The sequence below is a fragment of the Lepisosteus oculatus genome, chromosome 9 (assembly GCF_040954835.1).
Source record: "Lepisosteus oculatus isolate fLepOcu1 chromosome 9, fLepOcu1.hap2, whole genome shotgun sequence".
NCBI classification, from domain to species: domain Eukaryota; kingdom Metazoa; phylum Chordata; class Actinopteri; order Semionotiformes; family Lepisosteidae; genus Lepisosteus; species Lepisosteus oculatus.
The window spans coordinates 29,276,899-29,302,756 of NC_090704.1; the positions used below are offsets into that span (position 1 = coordinate 29,276,899).

At 42.2% G+C, this 25,858-nt stretch overlaps 1 protein-coding gene across 3 annotated transcripts in view; it reads right to left on the bottom strand.

Annotated features, from left to right (window-relative positions):
• xpr1a (xenotropic and polytropic retrovirus receptor 1a) overlaps positions 1-25,858 on the bottom strand; it is a 160,888-nt gene that overhangs the window by 113,649 nt on the left and 21,381 nt on the right. For 2 of the 3 annotated variants that reach the window (XM_069194341.1, XM_069194340.1), the window contains exons 2-3: positions 23,261-23,747; positions 3,945-3,996 (exon numbers count right to left, since the gene is read on the bottom strand). In XM_069194341.1, the coding sequence (XP_069050442.1) occupies positions 3,945-3,996; positions 23,261-23,329 (121 nt within the window). In that variant the 5' untranslated portion in view covers positions 23,330-23,747. The remainder of the gene's footprint in view (positions 1-3,944; positions 3,997-23,260; positions 23,748-25,858) is intronic. The other variant, XM_069194342.1, reaches the window with a different exon arrangement.

The following is a 25,858-nucleotide window of genomic DNA, read 5'->3' on the forward strand; positions in this document are numbered from 1 at the left end:
TTTCAGTTAATAAAAAGATAAGCCTACAATTTTTTAGAAATTACAGAACAACATAAGAACAATTTATCACATCCAGCTGTTTCTTGAAAGATCCCAGAGTATCAGCTTTAACAGCATGGTTGGATAGCTAGTTCCACACTTCCACAGTCCCTTGTTTGACTGAGTGACACAGTGAATTGCATGTCTCTATCTGGGCCATGTGGTTTGAAGCCAGTCTACAATATGTTCACCCTGTTCCAAACTTGGATTATACATATATTTTAAACTACTGTATTTTCATTGCATCTCAGCTCTAAAAAAATGACTAATTATCAGCTTACATTTTACATTTACCTTACATTTTAAAGAGACCAATAAAAACTGCGGTCCAGGAGAACTGGAGCATCTATAGGTTAGAATAAGCTTTCTTACACTAGATAAAAACAAAAGCATATTAGCACATTGGAAAAAAAACATCAGAAATGTAAATGCAGAAAGTGGTAAATTTTAGAAACGACTAAATTAAAAACTCTTCAGCCACACATTGTCAGCATCATGAGCTGCTGCCTGACGTGAGTCACTAAGCTGACAATGATGAACGGCCCATCGACCTTCCTACAATCACTCATCTGTCTAGTCAGCTGAAACACCTGCATTTATGGTCTGGCAATCTGAACCCTCAAGCAGCAAGAGGCTAGCCCGCGCTGTCGCTCAAAACAGGGAATGTTGTGCTGAACACCAGAGATCCCCGTGAGTCTTCCCGGACGCAGCGGCGAATCTGACCTCATCCCGAACAGGACGCCTGGGCTACAGGGAAGCCACAAGCGTTGCAGTGGCAGACGGCTTTGACTGCAGCCTCAGCAGGAACAAAAACAGTTTAATCAGGGTGAAGGTACAGTAGCTCTATCACACAGCCACACCCACTGCAATGCTAACTAACTCTCGGAAAAAATAAGCTATTATTACACTATGAAGAAGAAATCTCCTAATGACTAGGTTTTAAATTTTAAATGCTTATACAAATACGTGTTGCAACTCGCCGGGCAAAAAAACTATGCGTCTCACCAATGTCTAATGGTTGTTCTATTTACAGTTTTATAAAGGATAATCCTAGTTCAACGATATCAGACCTCAGCTTTTCATTTCTGCATTATAAACAGTGGGTGGTTCAGAAGGCATCTTGTCAAATCATATAGCCCACCTGTGAGCTCAGCCCGTATCACCCCAGATACCCCCCACCCCACATCCTATCTGAGTGCGCCGAGGCGACTCAATTCCAGATTGGAGTTTTTTTGCACCTGACAGATAAACACTAATAATAACCGCTGTCACAAAGTAAAAAGCTGTTTTTAAAATAAATTGCTACAGTTGGCACAGGCTGCATGGAAATAGCACATCATCTGTTAAACACAGGTTATGAAAATAATGGATCTTTTCCTTGACAGGCTTTTTGTGAGACACCGTAAACCTCTTTTTATTTATTTTCACCCTTAAGAGCACCCCTCCTGGCACAAGTTTGTTTCTGAATATCGTACCAATGGGACGAAAAGCTGTAATAATAGAACATTCATCATGACGGCAAACCTTTGCAACACAACATGTTATTGTAGGACACGCTGTAAGGCAGGGATTGTAAACCAGACGCCCAGAGAAACAAAAGGAAACCTTTTGCCCACATTAGAAAAGAACATATTACTCATTTTATTGAATCACTAATATCGCTGATCCAATATTCATCTTATTGGTGAACAAGTTTATCGGCGATTCCACTTTATTTGTTTGTATACTGTATCAATGATAAGAAAGATCAATGTTCTTCGGTATTTCATTATGGGGGGAGGCAAAGCTTTGCACTTGATGATGTAGCCTCCCACTTTGTTGCTCTTTGCTGTATTTCAGGTGACAGCCCAAGACAAATGCTCACAGAGCAGGGAATCAGTTCCCCAAACTAAACACATTCAGATTCACTCAGCATCACGCCTGGACAGACCATGATGTTAATATAAGGATTTATAAAAGAGCTGTTTTTCATATTTGCCTGTTTTGTCCCTCTTAATATCGTTAATTCGGGTTTTTTTTCCAGACGCCTACTAATTGCATTCTGCAATGTGCTTTGCTGTTATCTCTCAGCAGCTTGAGAGGACAGAAGAAATTATGAAAACAGAAGCGAGAAATTAAACCGTCAGTTTGCATGCACTGGAAACGTAGCACAAAATGCACTGCAGAGCTCCATGCATTAATGTCATGGGTAAAGTTTAAGCCTAACACGAGACACAGGCAACTCTGTGCACACAAGCTTTACAGGCTTGTCGGTATGCATTTCAAAGTCTAGAGCAAGAATTCAAATTACAGTGTTTCTGCAGGCTGTGGAAATCCAGAATCCTTCCTCATAAAGTATATTTTATCTCTCAGACATGCAAATCCTTTCACTATGATGTATGTGCAGGTCTGCATGTCCAGTGATGATTAAGCACTTTCCACTTAGCTACACGGAAACAAAACAACAATTTTCCACAAACAGAAAGGTCCAGCTCTGCCTACAGAACAAGGCTTAAAAGCTTAAAGGTCAGAACCATGACCTGTTCTCATAAATTCTTAAAGTTATTAATTCATTGACAAGCTCTGTCAAGAGAGCTTTGCCGTGAGCTCCAAGCTACCATTATTAACTTCATTACTTTTGTGGGTAAGGATTACGAAATGAGGGCATTTAAAACAACAAATAAGCTATAATCATTATCCTAATCTTCAGAATTTCTCTAAAAGCATATGGGTCTAGGAGAGTATGGCGCTGTTCCACCAGGTTCAAACAGCACCCAAGTAAGTCCAGATCAAACAGTACCGATTCAGACATGAAAGCTCCACCACCTGTAGCACTGGGAAACCCAAGTCACCCAGATCCCATGATCCCCCATTCTGTAGCTCCAGAGACCACTTAGGACACTTCATCAGGAGCTGTCAACATGATTCACCCAGCCGAGATCCAGACTTTGCTGCAGGATTTCATTCAATTGCCTCCAGCCTTGGTGATCAGGGTCAATTTCCAGCGTGCGAGCTTTCAACTGAGCTGAATGTACTCCACTATAACCATCTTGCAAACACCCTTTAAACACGTGGGCTGGGCTCAGAAGCAGGCAGCAGGTGACTGGGCTCGGCTGCTTCAGAAAAGTGGGCTTTCTTGCATATTTTTCTTTTTTCCTCAACACAGAATCAGAAAATGGAAACAAAGGGGATGACCAACTTTGTATCTCATGGGAACAGTGCTTTTAAATAACCTGCGTCGCTCCACTCACACACACACACGCACGCACACACGAACCGCTGTCTGGAAAAAACATTTGCCTGACACGAGCCGCTGCATGTGACCTTTCCTGCAAGAAGCCGACTTCACTATTCATACCAGATGCATCTCACCGCTCTGTGAGAAAGCATAGCTTCCTTCAGCCCCAAAACAACATTAGCAGCACCGCACCAGCATGCATTTCTCTGATTGAATCCATCAGAAGGTCTCTAGTGTGAGATGAGCCCATGAAACTGTTCCACACCTTTATTATCTAAGAATTCAGTCAGAATCAACAGGAACATTAACAGAGTCCCATCATGACAAATCTAAGCAAGCAAAAATGCTAAAAACTGTGGGATCAGTCTCCCAAGGCCCAAACAGCTGGACAATGGATTTCAAGACCTTTTTTGTTGCTTCTTTCCCTCCCCAGCATGGCAAAGAGGCACAAGATTAAAGCTTGTTCAAGGAAACGCATTGGTGAGGAGTGACACTTCACATTAATTATAGCCCCAGCCCTTGTCTCAGCAACCAGTGAAATTTCCTGGCAGCTACAGCAATAAAGGCTCGTGTGTTGGGCTGTCCCAAAAGTGGCTGGATCTCAGCGATTTCCCTATATATAGCCCTGGTTTATTTCGGGGATGGGCTGCATGGCTTGTTGTTGACCTGCCACCGGGCATTTCCTTACCTTCTATGGATGGGGCCTGGTCCTGAGCCGCATACAGCATCTCCTTGAAAGCCTGCAAAACACCAAACGGATATCTGGGTTATGGTGCTGGACAGAAAAAAAGCTTTGGGCAGGACAACCACAAGACGCCAACCAGGTCAGAAAGACCGGATTGTCCAGCTCACAGCTCAAACTGCATCTTTTATGGTGTCAATATTTGATGACTTTATCCAAGGTGCTTAACTTGGATTTATAATAATAAAAAAGCAGGATAAAATTGGATTTTCAAATCACAGAAATGCACTGCATTACAATGTAAATGTGTAATGTGTAAATTGAAGAAATTCAGATTGATCCCAATAGAGTAGGTTCATGTGATGCTAATACTATATGAAAAGGTAAGACTGGATCAGTCAATAACTGAACCTTTCAGTTGAGGAGTGTGTCTCATTTCACCAAAACTTTTAAGCTAATGAATATTTATGTTTTGTGGTAAAAACTGCAAAAGCCTTTTTTGGCACCGACATTACTTTACTGGGTTTGGTTTGCAAAGATCAGCTAATTTAACACCCATACAAAAAGAAAACCAATAAAGAGAAATTATGGAACAGCCACATCCTGGGTGTAATACAATTAATATTCCAGAACAGTCAGGAGATTATAGTGTGTGTAAAAATAGACAGTGAATGGGGAAAAAAATCTCACTCACTGTGAGAAATACACCAGTTCAGAAATCAACAAGATACATTTGTTTTCCTTAAGGCGTCCTCTGAAAATTAAATCAGATGGTAAGAAAAAGAACATATTCCTTCTTTATTATTTCAGAAAGAATGTGAATATGTTTCCGGTCCTCCACATAAATGAGGAGAGACCACAGAGAAACTCTCTTCTCAAAACAGAGAGCACAGAATCGGCCTCAAGACTGGACCTGAAATCTTTAAACAGAATGATAGGCTCGGGATTCAGAAACTAAGTTCTTTAAACCCTCAGTTTAACGGACTTCACTTTAATAGACTTTGAATTTATACGAAATATTGTAAAGTCAGCTGTGGTAGACTTTCCCCACAATAACAATTAAATGCAAGAATAAATACTACAAAGGCTTAAAATTGAGGAATATCAATGGTATCCTGTAGGCTTTAGCAAATGCTATACAGTATATTTATGGCACATTAAATAAAAGGGCTGTATATTCATAATCAAAAGGCACACAAACATTTTCCATTTTCAATTATGTTGATTGCAATTGTTAATAAGTCAAAAGATCCAGAAAGCATATACACTATATATATATTTTAAAAAATTATCGCACAAAAGTGTTTTTGGGGGGCCTGAAAACATCATTCCTAACAGACTTTCAACAATAATGGACAGCCCTTCACTCCCATTGGACTGTTAAACCGAGGGATTAGTGTTAATAAGAACGGGCTCAAATTGAGAAAAGCTCTGCATTTACCTGGAATTCAAGTCCCGAGTCAGGCCTGTGCTGTCTATACTTTTAAGGATAATGCAAGATTTTTAAGGGAACATCCTTCCAGGCGGAAATGGCCTATGTATGCCTGGGGGTTTATAAAGATACCACCCTGCCTGGCCAAAAACCTACAGCTACTGAAAGCAGACTTTGTGTTAAGACTGCACATACATAACTGAAGTCACAACTCCATGAATGCAGTTCCAAAAGGGATCCATAGCTGGATAGGAACAGGTAAAGGTTTATTCCCAGCTGAAAGGAAAAGGAAAGAGACACCACGTTTTGGCTGTGGAGCCTTCTTCAAGTGAGTGTGATTCCTATAGCTGGATGTCTGTTTAGATCTTCAGGACAACCCGAGACTGATTCTCATTCTCAAACCACATTACTAGCACAAAACAAAAAAAAACGGAAACTGGGGTAGACTGCAATTATTAACATCCCCAGATTTTGAAAAAAAAATATGACCTAGATGGTGGTAGAAAAAAGAAAAAGGAAAATCTGAATTTCCAGTACAGAACTGCAGATTAATCTCTGGTGTCACTTCATAATTGAAAGAACAGCGTAATTTTATTAGTGCCGCAAAGTCATTACGATAATTAACCTTGTGACATCAGAGAGAAAGAACTGAACACAAAACAAGGGTAACAAATCCAAAGTGCCAGGGAAGACCGTTTTTTCCACTCAGCTCTCAGGGCCAGAATAAATTCTTTGTTTTCCCACTTTTCTTCCTATTTTATATTTTGAATTAATATAATAATTAGTATAATCAATATGATATAATTAATTAATGAAAGGAATGTACAAAAAAACAATGGGAACTTATCTATTGATGGAGTATTCTGGGGGTACAAGGGTTGACAGGACAATTTAATGGTATAAACTGGAATCTGTAACTGTGATTTGCAGCCATTTTATCGAAGCAATAAGAAATGTTAAAACTGACGATGGTGGTAATTGCCTTTTTCATATGGTTATAACAAAAGGTTGATGAGGAAATCGTTATATTTTTATTTATTTAAAGTTTGGACATTTTGTAAAATAAATGCCGATTGCAGGTGGACTAGAAACTGGAAACAGGTTTATGGAAGAAAATGGAAAGGCAACTTGAATTAAAACCCAACACTTGGTTTCTACCACAAAGAAAGAGACCTGATATTGCACTGCCAACTTCAGGTCTCCACAAGCTTGAGGTTCTTGCAGAAACTATAACTGTAATGATGAGTGCAGAAGCTAAACACATTCAATACTCTTTAAACTTCAAACATGCCTATGAACATCTACTCAAGATAAGCTGACTGAAAATACAGTATCTAGTACATGATAATGACTTACATAAACGCCTGCAGGCTGTATGAGCGAGACCTCAATGAGATCAAACTGCTATGTTACAAAGTTGCGATTAACTCCCTGTATTACCCTTCACTTTTTTTTTATATTTTATATTTTATTTTATTTCGACTCCCATGAACCAAGTGGAAGAATGGAAGACAGCTCTGGCGAAGGGACGCCCTGTTACTGCACGAGAGTGAAATTTAACGGACTATTGCAACCAGAAAATATAGTCTCGCGAAAAAAATAAAACAATACACATTACATCTACAAGCAAGGATCCAGAGGAGTTCCATCAAAAAATAAAAAAACAGACAGACCAGTCTCCCTCAAGAGGTTCCACAGACTGAAAACAAGAAGGCTTGTGCATGGAGATGAATCTAAAAAAAAATCCAACCCCAGGGTCTGTGCCCTGGAACTAGAGCAGTAATGAACAGCAACTCGGAGATAATGAGCACTGTGCACCAGACCCACAAAGAGCCCTCCCCCTGATGAGATCTAGGGAGACTTCACTCAGAACATTATTCCTCAGACAGCCCAGGTGGCTGCATGCCTTTAGCACTGGAGCCTGAGCCGAGAGATGAGCAGAAAGCAGTGGATCCAGACTGAGCGCTGTGCTGGACTGCTTTTAGTCTTGGGCTTCCTTCAGTGGGTAAGACACGCTGCCATGACAATACTGCTTATTTAAGAGAGGGGGGGGTCATTGAGCACCAACCTTTCAGCGTGGGACGTAAGAACAGTAAATGACTTTGACGTCTGTGATCCCATCACCTTTTTTTTGGTCTTAAGGGCGCTTATATTGATTCTTCTGAGGTCCCTTTTGTTTCCTGAAGTGTGAAGTAGCCATTAAAAGTGCTTTTCTCTCAGCCTGGTGCAACTCAAAAGCCACGTACCCCAGCCATTTCACTCTTCCCTATCAGTTGAAAGGACACAAAATAGCTCTGCAATCCCTGTTCAGAAATGAGCTACACAAATACTGCACACTTCACTTTCTCGATGGATTAGAGTCCCACTGTATTACAGTTTGATCCATTTGAGATCTCCGACCTTACGTTTGGTGTGTGCCCGATCGATATTTTATAAAGTCTAAACTAAAGCAGCCGACGGCTTGGCGATTCAGACCTGCAACGACACGGTAATACCTCAACGCATGTTGCTATACTTTACAGGGCCGAGCAGACTTCTGTCAAGGTTTCTTAAAACGCCCGACCTCCAGCAGTCAGAAACGGGGCCAGGCAGGACCAAGCAGATGCCTTCTCTGCAGGAGCACAGAGAAGGACCGCCTGAAGCATGTGTGCCAGTCTCCGGCAGCAGCTACATCTTACTCTAAACAGACAGGCTGTTGCTATCCAGGCTGGGCCCCCTGCTTGCTCTTCATCACTGTCATGTCCTTCCAGCTGATACAAACCAGTAATACTACAGCAAAAGAGCGGAACATCTCTCTGATCTCTTTCAGTTGTGAGTTTTTATCCTTCAGACTCGTTTTTTGGGGGGGCTGAAATGTTCTTGAAATTCTGCATCGTTCTGTACTCCAGAGCCCTGTTCCAAGTGTCAGTTTGGGAGCCACAGGAGTGGACTGGAAATGGGTTGGGTGGCCACCGTGAACACGCTGCGCGCACAAGCAACTTGACAAAATCACTCAGCTGCTGCACAAGTTGCTGTACGGCCAGAGAGAGCATCTTAAACTGAGCTAAAGAGTGACAGGGGAAAGTCCGACACTATATTAAATAGGGGACTAGTATTTGACACACTACTCTCTGGACCTGGGGTGGGTTCGCCCCAACATGTAATCCACTTTGGGGTGAACGGCACTGCATAACTGCAATTAATGATTACAGAAATCCTGAAATAAAGGCAGACATTTGAGCTTGTTTGCAACTGCCATCAAAATTAGTTTTTCTCCAGTAAACACGTTGGCTGACCACAGGCAAAGAAGCACGTTTTATTCTGTTATGTAAATACATTAGTAAGTCAGAAGTATAGTGATCCACAAAAAGAACACATTTAAGTAAAAAATATGAAGTAAAAACTTTGGTCAGTTAGACTCATTGAAGTGTGATATTTAAGGGCTGAAAACTCAAGCTTCTTCATGAATTGTACAGGGGCCCCCTTTAGTACACAATGTGTCAGCGTTGGTTAAATCTGATAAATAGGTCTTACGTCTAATCTTGATTTCAAGGCTAGTATCAAAACGACACATGGAAAATGGATGACATTCACAGATACTGGACATGCATTTTAAACTGGGGAGCAGCACAACAGCGGCAGTACCTTTCTCTTCAAAGTTTCCCTCTTCACTATCCAACATGATCTCAGGGGAAGACTCAATTCGGACTGTTCTTGTAAAAGGCTGGACTGTTAAATCAAGGCCTTGCTTTTCGATTGAGTATATACAGTCAGGGACTGGGTATGACACAAGAGACAAATCCCGCAACATCCTTCTAGAATACCCATGACTCCAACAAACTCCTTTAACACGCGTTCATGCCTTTTCTTGTTTGTCTTCTCTAGTGTCATACAGTAAACATAATGGCAGCCTGAGGCTGGATGTTTACAATTTTCCAAATCTGTTGTGGTCTACTTGTAAAAGAGACAGAATTTACCCCGTATGACTCTGTATGCCCTCCATGGAACTACAAGTGATTATAACGTGAATTGCTTTCATGCATTTCTACATTTTCTACATTCTACATTAGAATGGTAATTTTCCAATCATCCTCACATATTAGCAGTGCAAAAAAAAACTGTGTGCATGGATGTTCTCTGACCACTCCATTTTCTACAAAGTATGTGTGCTCATTCCAAATCAAAACGTGTTTGTTTAATCAACTGGTTTACACCCTCACTGATCCGACCGATAAATCTGTGTCTTGAATCCTTTCATATACTATTAAAAATGACTAAATGCAGTGTACAATGTAAGGTATTCTTTTAAGAGAGCTGACCTGTGTCCTAGCCTTCACACAAGGTCACAAGAGAGCTCAGAACACACAAGGTGCTCCCCTAGATCCTGATCAATACTACATTTTCCCCAACCACAAAACTTTTATTTAAACCCACTGGAATCCTATGATAGTCCGGTCCTTTGTCCCTAGGAAGTAAAAGAAATAATCTTTGATGTGAAATCAGAGGTTGGTGGTCTGGAAGATTAAGCAAATGTGTTCCAAGTCGGGACACATGACAAAACAATGCAGCTAAATTGGTTGTCCAATAAATCCAAAACCAGCGAAATACATAAACGAGCTCTTTCAGCAATCAGTCCGAAAAGTGTTTCCGAGCACAGAAGAAGATATTCTAGATGGGGAATGATGGCAGCGTAAATAAGTGTTCTTCTGTAGCACGCAAAGGTCTAACCAAAGAAAAACATGTGAACAGCTTCCCCCTTGTCAAACAAAACCTTGAGAAGCCAGACAGGCTACATTTTGCTTTCCTTTATAGAAATAGAATTCATAGCCCAGGACTAGGAATCTGACTCCCATGTTTGATCTTCTATTTTCAGCCTTGGGGTTTCAATCAGATCAGCTCTTTTATGGCGTTTTCCCCCTGGAGAACGGGGCTCAACTGCGCAGACGAGTGACTCGGCTGTACAAGTGACAGCGCGATGGATCGCTTGCGCCGCCCCCGCAGAAGCCTCGCTCTCCCTCCCCACCCCAGCCTGCAGCGCTGCCCGACCCTTGGTGCCTCTCCCGGGTCCGGGACACTGCCGATGAGCGATTTCCCAGATTTCAGATTTGCTGAAGCTCCAGATTTTCAATCGGGTTTTTCATGGGTTTTTTTTTTTTAACATCATTTTGTCCTCCGGTCCACATGATCTCTAATTTATTTATCTCACTATACCGCCTGTTTCATTGCCCCTAGTTAAATTGTTCCCAGCCTTTAGAGGCTGATGATTTAAAGGCGACTGTACCTATTAAACCTGCTGGACCAGGGCTCTCCAGGATCGGGGCTGGAGAGCTGTAGTTCAGAGTACAATTCACCAATGGGTAACAACACGAGATGTAAACATTTCCTTTGGCTTTATGTTTCCTCGACGTGAACTTCTAAGCTTTTTTACAAAGCACTGTAGTTTATAAAAGCAATAAAAATCACAATAAAGACTGTGACTAGTTAAAAACAACAAGATGAGTTAGACACTACAACTCATGCCTCCAGAGGCTTATGTGTGAGGTAATAAAATCCGTTTGAAACAAAGACTTAACACCTGAAGCCGATTAATAAAAGGTCAGAGTTTTTTTTTTTTACAGGGTGAACACCTGACCACAGCACCATTTGTATGCAGAGTGCTCAGAGACATCGTCTCCCGCTCTTGCGATAGGAAACACTAGATTGGAAGAGTTGGGGAGGGGGTGTAGTGTGCCGCTTGTTATCTGTTAATGCACACTTCTAGACAGATATCAGATAATATTCTGCATTTGCTTATGCACCAGACTATGCTGGGCAATGGGTTTCCTCTGCACTAGGCATGCGAATAACAGGTCTGCCTTCGTCTGATAGCGGGAGCAGCTACAGTCGTTTACGAGAAAGCAGCGTGAACTTTGTTCCGTCTTCTCTGTAGCGCAGTGGATTAGCGTTCCGATATGTCCTTTAGCATACGCCTCTGGAATGTGAATTAAAGGCGGAAGTGTAGGGGTTAGTAACACCGTCAAGGAGATTTATCCAGACCACACACAGATATCCTCCCTAAAATCTTTTTAAATCCACATAAAATATCAGCAAATCCAAAGGGCCTGTTTAGACACATGAGGACGAGCACAGAAAGAGCACAGTCAGAGAATTGAACTGTGTGTCAGATTTCCACCATCCACGACCATCTTTGGCAAAGACTGCACCCGAGAGCAGAGAGAGAGACATCGGTGAGCTTCCCCTCACTGGACACAAACCCGCACAAGGCAGGGCAAACAGAACCAGCTGAAGTGTGGTGAGCGTTCTGGTGCACTATGGCTGCCGTCGCATCATCCAGGTGGACGCTGCACATTGGTGGTGGGGGAGGGGGGTCCCAATTACCTGTAAAGCGCTTTGAGTGGACTGTCCAGAAAAGCGCTATATAAGTGTAAGCAATTATTATTATTGTTATTATTGTTATTGAAGCTGTTACCCTGGTTTCGACTGGGAACAGAAGAAAGGTAATGGATGAAAGGATGGATGATATCCTCAGATGAGATATTAACTACTAAGCAGGCAAGATGGTTCATGACCTCCTCTAGTTGGTAACCGTTCTTATGCTCTAATGAGGAGGATGACTCTGCAATACAGGGATACAGAGCTCATAAGATGATCATTTAAGCTTCAGAAATGGCACTTAATTTATTAACTGACAAATTTATTTGAAGATCGAACAATTCAAAATTAAACATGAGTAAGAAGGCAGGCCTGTTCAAAATAAATGAACATTTACTGTAGGTCATTAAATACATCGCAACAACACAGTGGTAAATGTATTAAGAAACAGATTAAAAAAGCTTTTTTTAACTGTCTTTTACAAAATGTTTACTTTTACAAGCACAGGGATTAAGTGGGTGATTAACCTCCTCTTGTTTCCAACTCCTCTTCTTCTTCAAATCACACATGGGCCCCAGAAATACTGTAGACATTTCTTGAGATAATCGGCGATTATATCCATCGTAATACAATCCCAATGCCAGAAACGACAACGACATCTTAATAGGGGTGTGGAGGTCATAAACGTTTCTGAATAATGACCTCACTTCCACTTACATCATTTACTTCTCTAATTATTTTAATAATTAATGTTACATTAATGAATGACAAACGAATGTCTATTTTTCTTTAATTATAGTTCACAAAGAAACAGCGAGTCCTCCTCGCTGCCTTTGAATTAATGCGCAGTGACCAGCATTAGTGCATAATCACCCACATACAGTATAAGAATGTAGCTGTTACAGCTCATTCTGACAGATAGCACTCACAGTCAAACCTTGCCCTTGTGCTACACAGACCAGTAGGCTTTCTGATAAGATTTAACTCCTCAATTGTTAAAGACCTGGGCAAATAAAAGGCCAGTTCATCAAAGTTTAACTAACACACTGAGAGCACAGATGAAGCAAAAGCCAGCAACCCTGTGGCACACTTGAGTACTAAAGCCAGCCGTCACTAGCTTAAACAATCAGTGTAAAAGAGTGCTTTTTGCAAAGGGAATCACATCATTTTTCTTCACCAGCAAGGTTCATCCTTTCAGCACCTGCTACTGCACTAGTGATCACCGAGCGCCGTCTGGTAAGGACAAAATACCAGGACTCTTGTAGAAATCACCTGTGCGCTCGGTTTCAATGTTAGATCAATCGGCTGTTTTGTCCAAGGCTTTGGAAAACAGAGTAACCACTAAACCTCCGGGACTGTGGACATCTCTGGAAAGGACAAACGCTGGGCCAGTGCTCAGTAAGGCCAAGAGACTAGTCTCTAATCTTTACTACTGCTTGCCTGAATCATACCTGGCAACAGTGAGTCAAGAACTTGCAAATGGGGACTTTTAAATCAGCTGAGGTATAATTATTTCCACTCAAAATACTTCCCCCTCCTTAACTGTCTTTTCCGATTCGCGAGGTAAAAACATCCAAGGGATGGCAAATTTCCATTGTCAAGTTCCTCATTTCCCACGTGCTTATTAATCATTTATAAAATATCAAGTGTGACTCTCAGAAAGTAATCGGCATCAGCGATGGGTTTCCACGAAAACTCAAGGTTAGCTGGGCGTTCGGTTCCATTTCCGAACTCCCACAGTCCCCAGAAGAAACCCATTCTAAAACACTGAAGAGGAATGGGAAATGATTTTCAGTCAAGGTCTTCGCATCAGCTCTTGAGCGATGGCAATGAATGAATTGCAGCTCACTTCAGAGCTCATGGTGCATACATAACACTAATACATTCCAATACAGGGAATTTAAACCTGGTGGGTTAACAGTTCAGAATGTGTATTGCTTTTAACAACTGTAACAATCTTTTTCACTCTGAAGAAGAGGCAGATCGAAGAGAGGCTGCAAACCTCAATACTGCTCCACATGGGTTTTCAGGACACTAAGCAGACAGTCTGATCTCCTCTGTTCTGCACGTCAGCGGGTTCAGCTAATTGCCTGCTGAAGTGATGCGGTAACAACACGCAACTCACTCTGCCTGGCTAATGATTCCACTGTAATATTGTTGATTCTGCTTGCTAAACTCTAATCCAGCTACTCGAAATGTCTGTCAAAAATTACTCCCAGTTGAGAAATGCATAAGACACGGATCTGGCAGATGGATCAGGGACCACAGGATCAGTTTATTTTCACCCCACCTGAGCCCAATTATTTAAGCACATTAAGTATAGATTAGGCCAGCTTTATTAGACATAGGCCGCAGAACTGAGGACCAAGGTGATCTACAATATTACAGGCTGTAGCATCACAGCATCTGAGGACTGCTGTCTTGACAGCAGAAATAGCTGAACCAGAAGCAGAAACGTCATTCTATTAAAACTTAATATTAAATGTCCAAATATACACATTTCAACATTCACGTGTTCGTTCTTCACCAAAACCTCTATGTATGATATATATTTAAATGTCATGATAAGACAGGACCTATATGCTATACATCCTCATCAGAGCCGAGATGCTATGAAAAAACAGACTAAGATATTTGAACTTTCTAAAGACCGTCTAAGATTTCTAAGCCTTTTCTTCCTCAAAATGGTCATTACATCTCATTAATCATTTCCATTCCATCTCCTCATTCCTCCGCTTTTGTCTCTCTCCAGTCGGAGCTCGGAACACAGCTGACAAGCCGCTACACTGTCTATGGATAGCGGAGCGGACGTGCCATCAGAGAGAGGAAGCAGAGCGGAGTAATTCACATTCATTCCATCCTGACAAGATGAACGCAACAGCTGAAGCGAGCCCTGTGTGCACATCTGTAACCCATCCAAAACAGACCCGGACAGAGGGACAGTACAAGCAAATCGACAGCTACTTTGTAAAGAAGGAACCAGAATCACAAGTAACTGGTGCTTTTTGGAAGATGTACACAGACCTTCTAGTGAAGATTTTGTTTTTGCCTGTCATATTGCATTCCACATGTTTCCTGCACTTCTGTAAGCTGACAGTCTTCCTGTATCAGCAATCTGAAAGCTCGATTGCGCAACACTGTGGCATCCTCTCCTTCATCTTTTTAGTATTTGGGCAAAACAAAAACTTGAGATTGTATCTGTGGCATTTACAAGTCAAACCACAGCTTCCTCACATTTTGTCGTTTCAGACATCTGAAAAATGGGAAAAAACACTCCAGACCTGGATTAAAACACAGATGGGCATTACAGATGTTGAATGACGTGCTCAATCCAGCAAGATACATTTCATCCCTCTTACTCAGTAATCAATAAAGTGAAGCATATTTTCAGTTGACACCCTGGCTTTCTTCGATGGTGCAGATACATTCAGGGACTGTTCTGCTTTTTTAAACCTACTGAAGGACCCTCTGACTGTAAGGAGTTAACACTAAGGCCCTCAAGAACTGTTTTGCTGTTTTGTACACTACCGGCTGGCCAGGTTTCTTCCAGATCTCTTGAGTGGAGGTGTAACTCATGTATCCTACGTGTGATTTAGCAATATGGAAGGAATAGGGTCTTAGCTGATTAAAGTCCTGGTTAATTGCCCAAGGCTGACCTAACTACCTAACTTACTGACCTTGTTTACATCTTATATGGTACCAAACTGCTACTGACCAATCATAAATGTATGTTTTCGTATGAACGTTCTGCCCATCTTCAAGAATAAAAGCCTACTGCTGTTCTAAGGAAAGTAAGTTAGAGACAAAGTAAACCTGCTACCTTCGTCTGTCCTCCTTGGTTCATTGCAATAAAGAGAAAGCTTGATTGATCAGAGTTGTGTGGTTTCCTGAGAAAAGGGTCTAACGTTACATTTTGTAAATCGAATAAAGGGCACAGCATTTATAGCAGGCATTACCTGGCAAGCTCCTTGTGATAGCAAAGAACACAAAGTCACTATTGAGCCATAAAATGCCAGAACAACAGGTGCCTGAATCATCTTTTATTTCTTCACATGAACTGGGAGAGTGTTACCCCCCTCTTCACCTTCTTCAAGCTATTGTTCAACAAATTCAGCAGTATAGTGCTGCTAATTAGATAAAATTGCTCGAACGGAATGAAAACTGTGATGCTAATCCAGTCATAAACAGCACTTATGCTAGACCTTAAACTGGTTTCCCCCTGGAATTCAGCATTTACAGTATCAGTCCATAGCTGGTATCCTTTTCAGTTTCCATGCTGTACAATAGTCGAACATTAAATCAAATGCTAACAAAAGTCATTTATAAGGTCTTGCACACGGACATTAAAAAACTCTACTCTAGCAGCCTGAATGGAGAGAAAGAAAAATGTCAAGCTCTGGAACAGGAAGGAATACTGCAAAAAATGACAGAGCAGCTTTTTGAATTGGAGACTGGTTCTGCTGACGTACTGTACAAGTAACATAAAAATACCGTATGCACTCTCCTCTACAAATAACGCTGCCAAGCTGCCAAAGTCCGATGAGGTGAATCTGTTCCCAACACAGCTGAAAAGTCTGGACTGTGCACAGAAATACCAAAATAAAAGATCAACGTCTTCCACCTAATCAACATCTCAGAGACAAAGAGTTGGCAGCCATACAGTACAAACGTAGTGTGGAGGTGCAATAGGACCACACAGTGGTCTTCACTTACAGGATCATACTGCAGCACCATTAACGTTGTTTTATTGAACTATTACAGCTTTGCAAACAAGAAGAATAAAAAAGTAGGAGCATAAGCACTCCAGGTGAAAGAACTGAACTCAAGAAATATTTTGCATACATAAGGACCACAGAATGCACTGACATCTGAAGGTATTCCTCACAGATTTGATACACTCAACAAACAATATACTGAGGACGTACACTGAACTGTATATTCGGATAACATTCCAGACTCACTGATCAGAATGTTTCTAATAATATGGATGTTTATATTCAGCGGGATGATCTCTTTGCTATTCGGGTAGTTAAATGGGCTGTCTGATACAGACAATGGTCTGTGAAATGGGCTGTCTGATACCGTAGCAAAAATAAAAGGCTGAAGCACAAGTTCACACTTACACAAAACCAGATTAAATTTAGGCCGTCGTCCTGCCAGGAAGTCTATTAAATACTTCTCACAGATCTCAAGAGCCTCGGTACAGAATGGCAGTGTTGTCTAGGGATATAAATAAATTCAAATTTATAACTTCAGGCAGCACCATTACTTGAGTCTTCTCAATCAAGGCCTTCTTTCATTAGCTGCACAGAAAAAGATGGAAGACCTGCAGAAGTGAAAGTGAGTTACTTTTTCATGCTCGCAGACAAAGGTGCTCTATCATGTTTTCTTGATAGTTGACTTGCTCACACAAAATGTATGATAAGAGGTTAACATAACTTTGCTGCCGGTTATTTAAATACCTGATTTCGTTCACCACAAAATAAATAGGCCTTGTGGTGCCTCACAGTAGGACTGTCTTTGGAATGGAGACAGTGGTAAGCTAGGCTCCTTTATGACACTATCACCGCTAAATAAACACATAGGCTAGATAACGGCTGCACTTGGAAAATGCAGGCAGCTTCTAATCATATTTCTAAAAGAAACAAGTATACTACCACTGCCAAGCCTTAAAATAGACATAGAAAACAAACCAACGGCAACAAAAAAACCCTTAAGAGAGGTGATAAATTACTGGATAGCCTCCTCTGCACACAGCTACCATTACTCAGGTGGGGCCAGATGGTCATCTGGTTGTTTAGAGACGACCACCACACCTCACAGAGCTCTGTCCGTCTCAGAAAAGAGCCGCTGACTCGGTCACTAAAGACGGGGTGGAGAACAGCCCTCTGCTTCCAGCAGGCTGCTCCCCAGGCCTTGGAATCTACAGCTACGATGGAGGAAACTTCAGCGGGGCCGTTTCTTTAGTTATGGAAACAAATAAATTCTCCTAACACAAAATAAGCTCGTCCAACTGACGCCATGTTACAGGCACAGTCGACAATATTCTCCCCTCAACCCCCAACCTGCAGGGCTCTACATCACTGCTGTTTCTTCATTCCCAATCCACCTGTAGTCATATATCAAACAAGCCCCTATACCCCCTTTGCACAATTCTTCTTCTTCTTCTTCTTCTTCTTCTTCTTCTTCTTTTTCACAGCCTCAGTCCCAGACTGTCCTGGGGTCAGCTGCTTTGGTTGCTCTTCTCCATTTGTCTCTGTCGAGCACATCTTCCTCACTCACTTCACATACCTCCATATCTTTTCTCACACAATCTATCCATCTCTTTCTAGGCCTGCCTCTTCCTCTGTTACCTTCCACCTCAAATTCCATTACCCTCTTTGTTACTTCCTCAACGTCCCTCCTCATGATATGTCCATTCCACCGTAACCTCACCTCTCGCATCTTCTCAACCACATCCACCACCCTACATCGTCTACGGATTTCTTCATTTCTGATCTTATCCTTCATTGAAATCTGCAGAATCCATCTCAACATCCTCATTTCAGTTCTTCTCATCAAGTTCTCTTCCCTCTTTCCAACTGCCAAGCATTCAGCTCCATATAGTAGTACAGGTCTAATCACAGTCTTGTACATTTTGCACTTTAACTTTCTGGGAATTTTCCTGTCACAGATTTTTCCAGTTATTTCTCTCCACTTGTTCCATCCAGCTTTCACTCTTTGTTTTACTGCCTCCAGTGTTTCTCCTCCCTTTGGACAATTCTCGGTACCAATTTTCTTTTTCTTGTGCACAGGCCCCCACTATAGTTACTGAGGTGCTCTCCTGTCCGACGTCATTTCGGACATGTTATTGTTTTGGTTCAGGATTGCATACATCCATAGAAATGTCTGTTCAACCGTACAAACACTTCGCCCAGCATCGTATTTTACTCTTCGTGTAAAAACACCTGTCTGGAAAAATCTTTAAAAATGTTGTGCACGGGTCTAAAATCTGAAGAGTCAGATAAAGGGCAGTTTTGTGTGCCATTTTTTTTTTAAAGGCACACTCTTCCTTGTTAATACTTAAGTCAAATCGGTTGTCTGTCTTTTGCATCCTCTCGGCTACAAAGGCATGTGAAAGCTACAGAGCCAGAACAGTTCCAGTCATCCCTAATTAACACCTTTTATCCATATATCAATTTTAAAGAGCTCCTTCATCTTATGATGCATACAAATACTTGTATTTCAGTCCCATCAGTGGGAAATAAATGTAGAGAGCTCTATAAATCTATCACAAAGAGAAATCATGCTCAGGGGCGGTGGCAGCTGCTTGGAAACAGGCCAGTCGGTGCTCTCGTCACCATTCCATCAATGGACCAGCAATAGCTCTCTGGGCCAGATTGTTTTAGCTGCATTTCCCATTCCCATTTTCCTCCCCCAATTCGTGCACTATAACAATACCGTACGTATTGTGTACGCGGGTCATTTTTGTCAAAACAGAAACAATGTCCCTTTCCACCCCTCCCTTTTACGCAGGACACCATTGTCACAGAGCGCACAAAGGAAAAACCATATCCCCTAGTACACGAGAGGCTAGCCCTCACACACTGACAGCTGGGCTTCACAGAGATCCACACCTCCTATATATTCCTCTACGGCGCCCCGGCATCATACAGGTCTACAATCAGATTCAATTAACATGCAATCAAATTATAAAACCCAAGATTCTCTCCCTTTAATTGCTAAACCTGCACACACTGGATCACATGCTTGAAAATAAAGATGCTGCATAACTAAGTGCTTCAGAAGAACCAAACATATTCATAGCATTCCTGCAAGGGAAATACATGCACATAAGATTATCACACTATAAAGATTCCAGCTGGATTGATTAACCCACGCCAAGAATAAAGTTACTGATAAACACATGGCTTAAATGAACACAGGTCACTTAGGAAACTGAGGTTTTGCAACCAAATATAAAATCCACTTCTATGCCCTTCATAGTAATGAATAGGGTTTCACAGCTGCTTCTCTCCATGCATTGCAAACACACCAGGGAAACAGATGCCAACTGCCCTGCAGAAAGTGCCACTCCAGATTTGACAGGGTACAGACTCTTAAGCAGGCCAAAACCAGCTTACTACCACTGCTTTGTAAATGTGTACAGAGATCTTCAATAGTTAAAAAATGCTTCTCTGCTTCAGCAGTACAGCTGGTGCAAGAAACAACAGTTCATGAACCTGGAAGAGGTCACAGGTCCTTGCTAATGATAATCACTGTATATAGCAGGGATTCCCAATCCTTATCCTGAGAAAACACACACCTGCTGGGCTTTTTTCCAACTGAGCGTCCAATTCAAACAACCGGACCCCTCAATAGAATGAACTGTACTGTAGGTCTAACGTGGGCTATTTGATTGACAGTTCCTAAGCAATGTATGTGGTTTGCCTTTTAAGTATTGCGTTTCATAAGCAAATCCAAAGTTCTCTGAGTTGAAGAAAAAAACATGCAAAAGTTCCACCTAAAAAACTTAATGATCCAGTTATGGATTCATTCAAATAAAATACTCAGCTACAATGAAAAATAAGTTGGTGTGGGAGACCCCTGGTGTATATATACAGTATATTATTCACCATTAACTGTACATTACGACATTAAGCTCTGGCTTTGTTTGGCATTGAATCTCTTTTTTGTGTTATTTTTGCCTTCAAAAAATGAGAACCATTTCGCATCACAACACCAACTAATGGATGAGGCTGTTCGAGTGTACGTACCTACATTGTGTTTTCGGCAAGCCTTGGGTTCACAAACACTTACAAAATTGTGAATAAGCTGCAGTCATTACAATAATTATAGTCTTGTGGCTTGGCAGGTACCAGACAACATCAAAATTGTCTTTAATTGGTTTATTAAATTCTGCGAACTCATTCATTTATCATAACATCCATTCCTCACATCCAACTCAGCGCGAAAAGCACTATGGCCAAGAAGCAGTCGTAGCGTCTGAAATCTTAACGAGGCCAAAACCTGAAACCGGGTAGAACAACTATTATTAAAAAGAAAAGAATCAGCTGGACCCTGCCACTACAAGGACCAAGTTCAAAACGCCAGAGGCACCTAGTCCAGGGAGACTTATTACACACAACAAAAATCTTAAAACTGCACACACATTGTGTACACACACATACTGGGAATGTTTGGAACAAATACAAGGCCAGTAATAATTCAATCATTTTTCCATGGCAGAATGAGGGCAGCATGGTAACCCTGTGCTTAGTGTTACTGACTCCTAGTGCTGGGCCCTGGGGTGCTATCTGTGAGGAGTTTGCATGTTCTCCCTGTGTTCATGTGGGTTTCCCCTGGGTGCTCTGGTTTCCTCCCACGACATACTGGTAGGTGAATCGTCTTCTGGGAAAACTGGCCCTGGTGCGAGTGTGTGTTTCTATGTGTGTGCCCTGCAATGGACTGGGTTGTACCCTGCCTTGCGCCTGTTGCTAGGGTAGACTCTCCCCCCCGTAAGCCAGAACTGGAAAAAGCGACTGGAAAATGACTGGAGTGATGCTGGCGTGAGAACAGGGCTCAGACGAGTGAGACTTGAGTCAGGCTAAGCGGGATGGCTGACTGAGCTGAGCGGGAGCACGCTAAGGGTTTTTGTAAGGAAACCCTCCTTCGGCTCGGCTTCCTGCAGGCCGCTGAGATACTCCCCCCCCGGCTCCCACTCTGCTCCCACAGGCATGCAGGAGGAGTGATGAGAGCGGAAAGCTGGAGGTTAAATATTGTGATGGGGAAACATGCAGACATCCACTTCTTTGTCTATAATTCATAGAACAAAATGGAACTTGAGATCCCCTCGCTAGCTCCGACCGCCAACTGGCAGAGCCAGGAGACAGCAGGCAGCGAGTGAGTGCCCCGGCGAGGAGACATGCATGTGGAACTTCAAAGTCTCAGACTCCACGATGGAAGCATGGGTGGGGCTGGACAAACAGCACAACCTGCCAGCCATTAAAACAACAGAGTGCAAGATCAATAACCTGATTACTGACGGATCAATGATCTTCTACCCGCCACAGTTTCGGTTCACACACAGAAGAACACCATCCCCTCCTCACAGATGTGTGAATTTTTGTCATCCAATTTGCAGTCTTGATGCTGCCAAAATAGAATTGCTGTTGTGTTGGGCAATAAAACATGGCATCCTGCATTCTGATCGGGCAGTCTGAGAAACCAAACCTGACTGGGACGCTGGCATCACAAGGAATTAAGTGGATTAAGAGGAAATTACGGCGATTACACACTGATTTACATTCCATGTCTCTTCTTCAGGAGTAACAAAGCAAAATAATACAGATGTTCTAAGAACACACAAAGGGGTCACTCCTTCCCTATATGATGGGCCATTATAGCACACCCAGATTATACCAGGAGACATGCCTCAATGTGTCATCTGAATTACAAAAAAGAAGACAAAACCACTTAAATTATATCAAATGGACCAAACAATTTACAAACACAAATCCCCATTACATGAATATGATAATTTTTTGTGTATTTATATATAATACACAAACATTTCTAATCATATTTTCCTTCTCAGGATAATATTTATAAACAGTGAACAGTTTCATAACGCAGGTGTTACACATCTGCAAAGCCAAAGCAAGGTAGATATTTAATCTTGGGGAACACATAATGACTTCGCTAGACGGATACGTTCACCAACTGTCAGGAACACAACGCAGGGAAAAGTGAAACAATAAATTGTAAGTTCAATATCTCCTCTTTTTATTAGACCCACGGCTTGACATCCCCCCTTACCGAAAGCCAATTTCTTATTTTCGTATCAGGTTGTACATCGTCGAGGACAACTCTTCCTCTACAAAAGCAGCAGGCACCTGACCCGCCCGCAGACACAACCCGGACAAAGAGCTCTCCTCTCTGAGTCACACCATCTCTCCTCCATAAATCGGATAGTCGCGAAGCTGAAGCAATAAAATCAAGCTGCGTGTGCAAAATGCATTACTTTGCTAAATCCATTAACTCAAAAGAAGCACGCACTTTAACAGCTCTGGCAGATACGTACAGTATATAGTTTACACTATAGATTTATCACATCGTATGTAATACAATTTAATAGCATTTTCAGAAAACACTTGGCTATGCGGAGTTAAAGCATTCTCCGTAAAAAAAAAACAACAAATGTGGGCCCTCGGGTTCAAAGGCAACGGTCAACCGTTTCCCCCCAGCGGGAGAGGACCGGCACCCGTGTCCGTGCGGTTTCCAGGTGTGTCGCCGGTACAGTACGGCCCGGAGACGGGAAGCGCACAGACGTGGGAGTTCAGAGCGGCTTGACGCAGCGCATCCCCAAGCCCGTCAACAACACGCACACACGGCGCCCCGATCTCACCACCCGGGGAGAGCAACAGACACACGCAGAGCCGCTAAGGGTTGCTCAAGTCCAACGGGAAAATGACACATCAAGCAAGTGTCGGGTCTTGAAAACGAAACGCCGGTTTCCTCTCTCTTTCATGCATTGAAATCTGTCCCCCCCGATGTTTACCTCATATTGGATGTACTGTTTCCTCCACTCGGGAGTGATATGGGCTGAGAGGTGCTCCGCGAATTTCATGCTGGACGGTTGTCCCCGCTGATCGGCTCCTTACTCCCGGTGTTCTCCTGGCTCTGCTCCTCGGAGTGGTGTTTATCACTCGTTTCGATTAAAAATCACCGCTGCCTGCTGTCTTGTCCCGGCTACTGTCGTACTCCCCGGGTTCCCTCTCCAACATATTACACAGGGAAGGGACAGCATACAGCAAACACTCAAGAAACACCTCCCTCTCCCCTCTCAAAGAAGTGGCTAAATGATGTGGTAGCTGGTAAAGAGCGGGGAGCTCGAACGTCTTTCTTTCGCTGCTCTCTCACCAGCACTGAGGAAAATCCCGTCCGCCATCACAGTCACCGAAAGGCGCCGTGACGTCACCGCGCACACTGACAGCAGCACCTTGGCACCGCCTCCGAAGGTTAAGGATCCGCGTGTCTGGGATGCACTGCGGGTTGACGAAACAGAACCGCTCCTATTACACGTACAGTAAGTTTACAGAAACAATAATTAAGAGTCAAATAATTCATTTCTATGGCAAAACTCTCTTAGTCACCATCTTTCAAAATAGATCGTGCTTTTGAGAGAAGAATGATGCATTCCTGGGCTTAAAGAAATGTCCTACACCAGGGGTTGTCAATCTATACACCTAGGCTAAGTGTTTTCTAGTTTTTGTTCGACCCGAGCCCACAGTTACATAGCTGTTCTGCTCTTTTAATTCACTGCATGGCTGTAATACTCCAAGGTGCTTCATAGGCCTCCTGTGCCTTTAGTGAAGTCAACATTTTGAGTAAGCAATACCAGAAGACATTAAGAAAACTAGACACAAAACACACACACAAACCTCCAGGACAAAAGTCTATCATTCTTGTCCTTCACTGACAGTCTAAAGAAAAAGTGTCTTTTTAGTCTTCAAAATCCTCAAAGACATTGAAAACTTCCTACCAATAGATTTGTCCAGAATTCATCAATATAAATATATTTGCCTGGTGCCCTTATCAGAAGTGACTTAAATGCATTTCCACTTACAGGACAGGGACTTTTCCTGGAGCAATCTGAAGTACAGTACCTCACTCAGGGGTACAAATGGCACATCCCAATATGAATCCGAATCATTTCTGCGTCAACAGCGACACAGACCAGAGAGCACAGGTGAGAATAATGGGAAGCAAGTAAACAGTTCAAGTCAAAATACTTTATTCATCCTGGAAGCACTTTACAGGTAATGGGGACTCCCCTCCACCAAAGCCAATGTGCAGCATTGACGAAATGATTGAAAAAAAGAGTGTGCAGTATTAGAAAGGTATTAATACATGCATATTTGTGGGGGGGTGGGGGTGGACCAGAGCTCTGTCCAATACACATCCTTTACACTCATTGTTTGCGAGTCTGATAGCCTCTGGAACAAAGCTAAATCTTTTTTTATTTGTTTGGCACTGTGGACAGCAAAAACGTCTTCCCAAAGGCAAGAGTTCAAAAGGCTGATGAAGGATGTGAGCTGGGTCTTTGATGTTGGCACAGGCCTTCCTCAGGGTCTGCTGGGCATACAGCTGTGCCAGGGGTCTGAAAGGCTCACCAGTGATTTTGGAGGTGAGGTTTACAACATTGTGGAGGCAGTTTTTGTCCTTTTGACTGAGTGAGGTGAACCAGCAAATACCAGAAAGTTAAAGTACTTTCAATAAAAGACCTATTAAATGTTGAAAGAATTCTATTTTGGACTCTATTTTGGACATAAGAAAACAGTTTTCTCAGACCATATAAGCACTGCTAGGATTTCTTCACAATGACATCTGTGTTCTTGATTATCATCATACACAGAGCCCAGATATTTGTAACTGTGCACTATACCAACAGACCAACATGGGGCGTTGTAGGAATGATATTGCTTTTGTTTTTTTGTTAAATTAACAATTATTTCTTTTGTTTTTGACACGATCATCTCAAGGTTAGAAGTACCATACCAGTTGACTAATTTGTCCAGGCTCTGAGAAGAGAGTGGTTAATACACTGTCATCAGCAAACTTGGTGATATAATGATTTTCATAGCTGCTTCGACAATCATCGGTATAAAAGATGAAAAGGAGGGGAGAAAGAACACAGCCTTGTGGTGAACCAGTGGAAGTGCAAATGGAGTCAGATGTCAAACCATTAATAGATACATTTTGTGTTCTATTCGTCAGAAAACTAATGATCCACATGATAAGATAATGATCTAATTTGACTTTTTCAATCAGAATGTGTTGCTGCATTGTGTTAAAGGCTGTTGAAAAATCAGCGCGGGGGGGGGGGGGGGTTGGGGGCACATCTGTACACAAAGGGTTGTGGGTGTCTGGAACAAGTAGCCCAGCCAAGCTGAAACACTGACCCCTTTCAAGAAATGGCTAAATGAATTCCTCAGATTAACTACTGGCAACCCAATATATGGGTATATGAGGTATATGGGCTGAATGGCCTTTCGTTACCTTTTCTAGTGTTTAATCTGTAGTGAAGCTACATTCAGCTTGTCCATCCATCCATTTTATAACCTTCTTCCAATTCAGGGTCGCGGGGCAGCCAGAG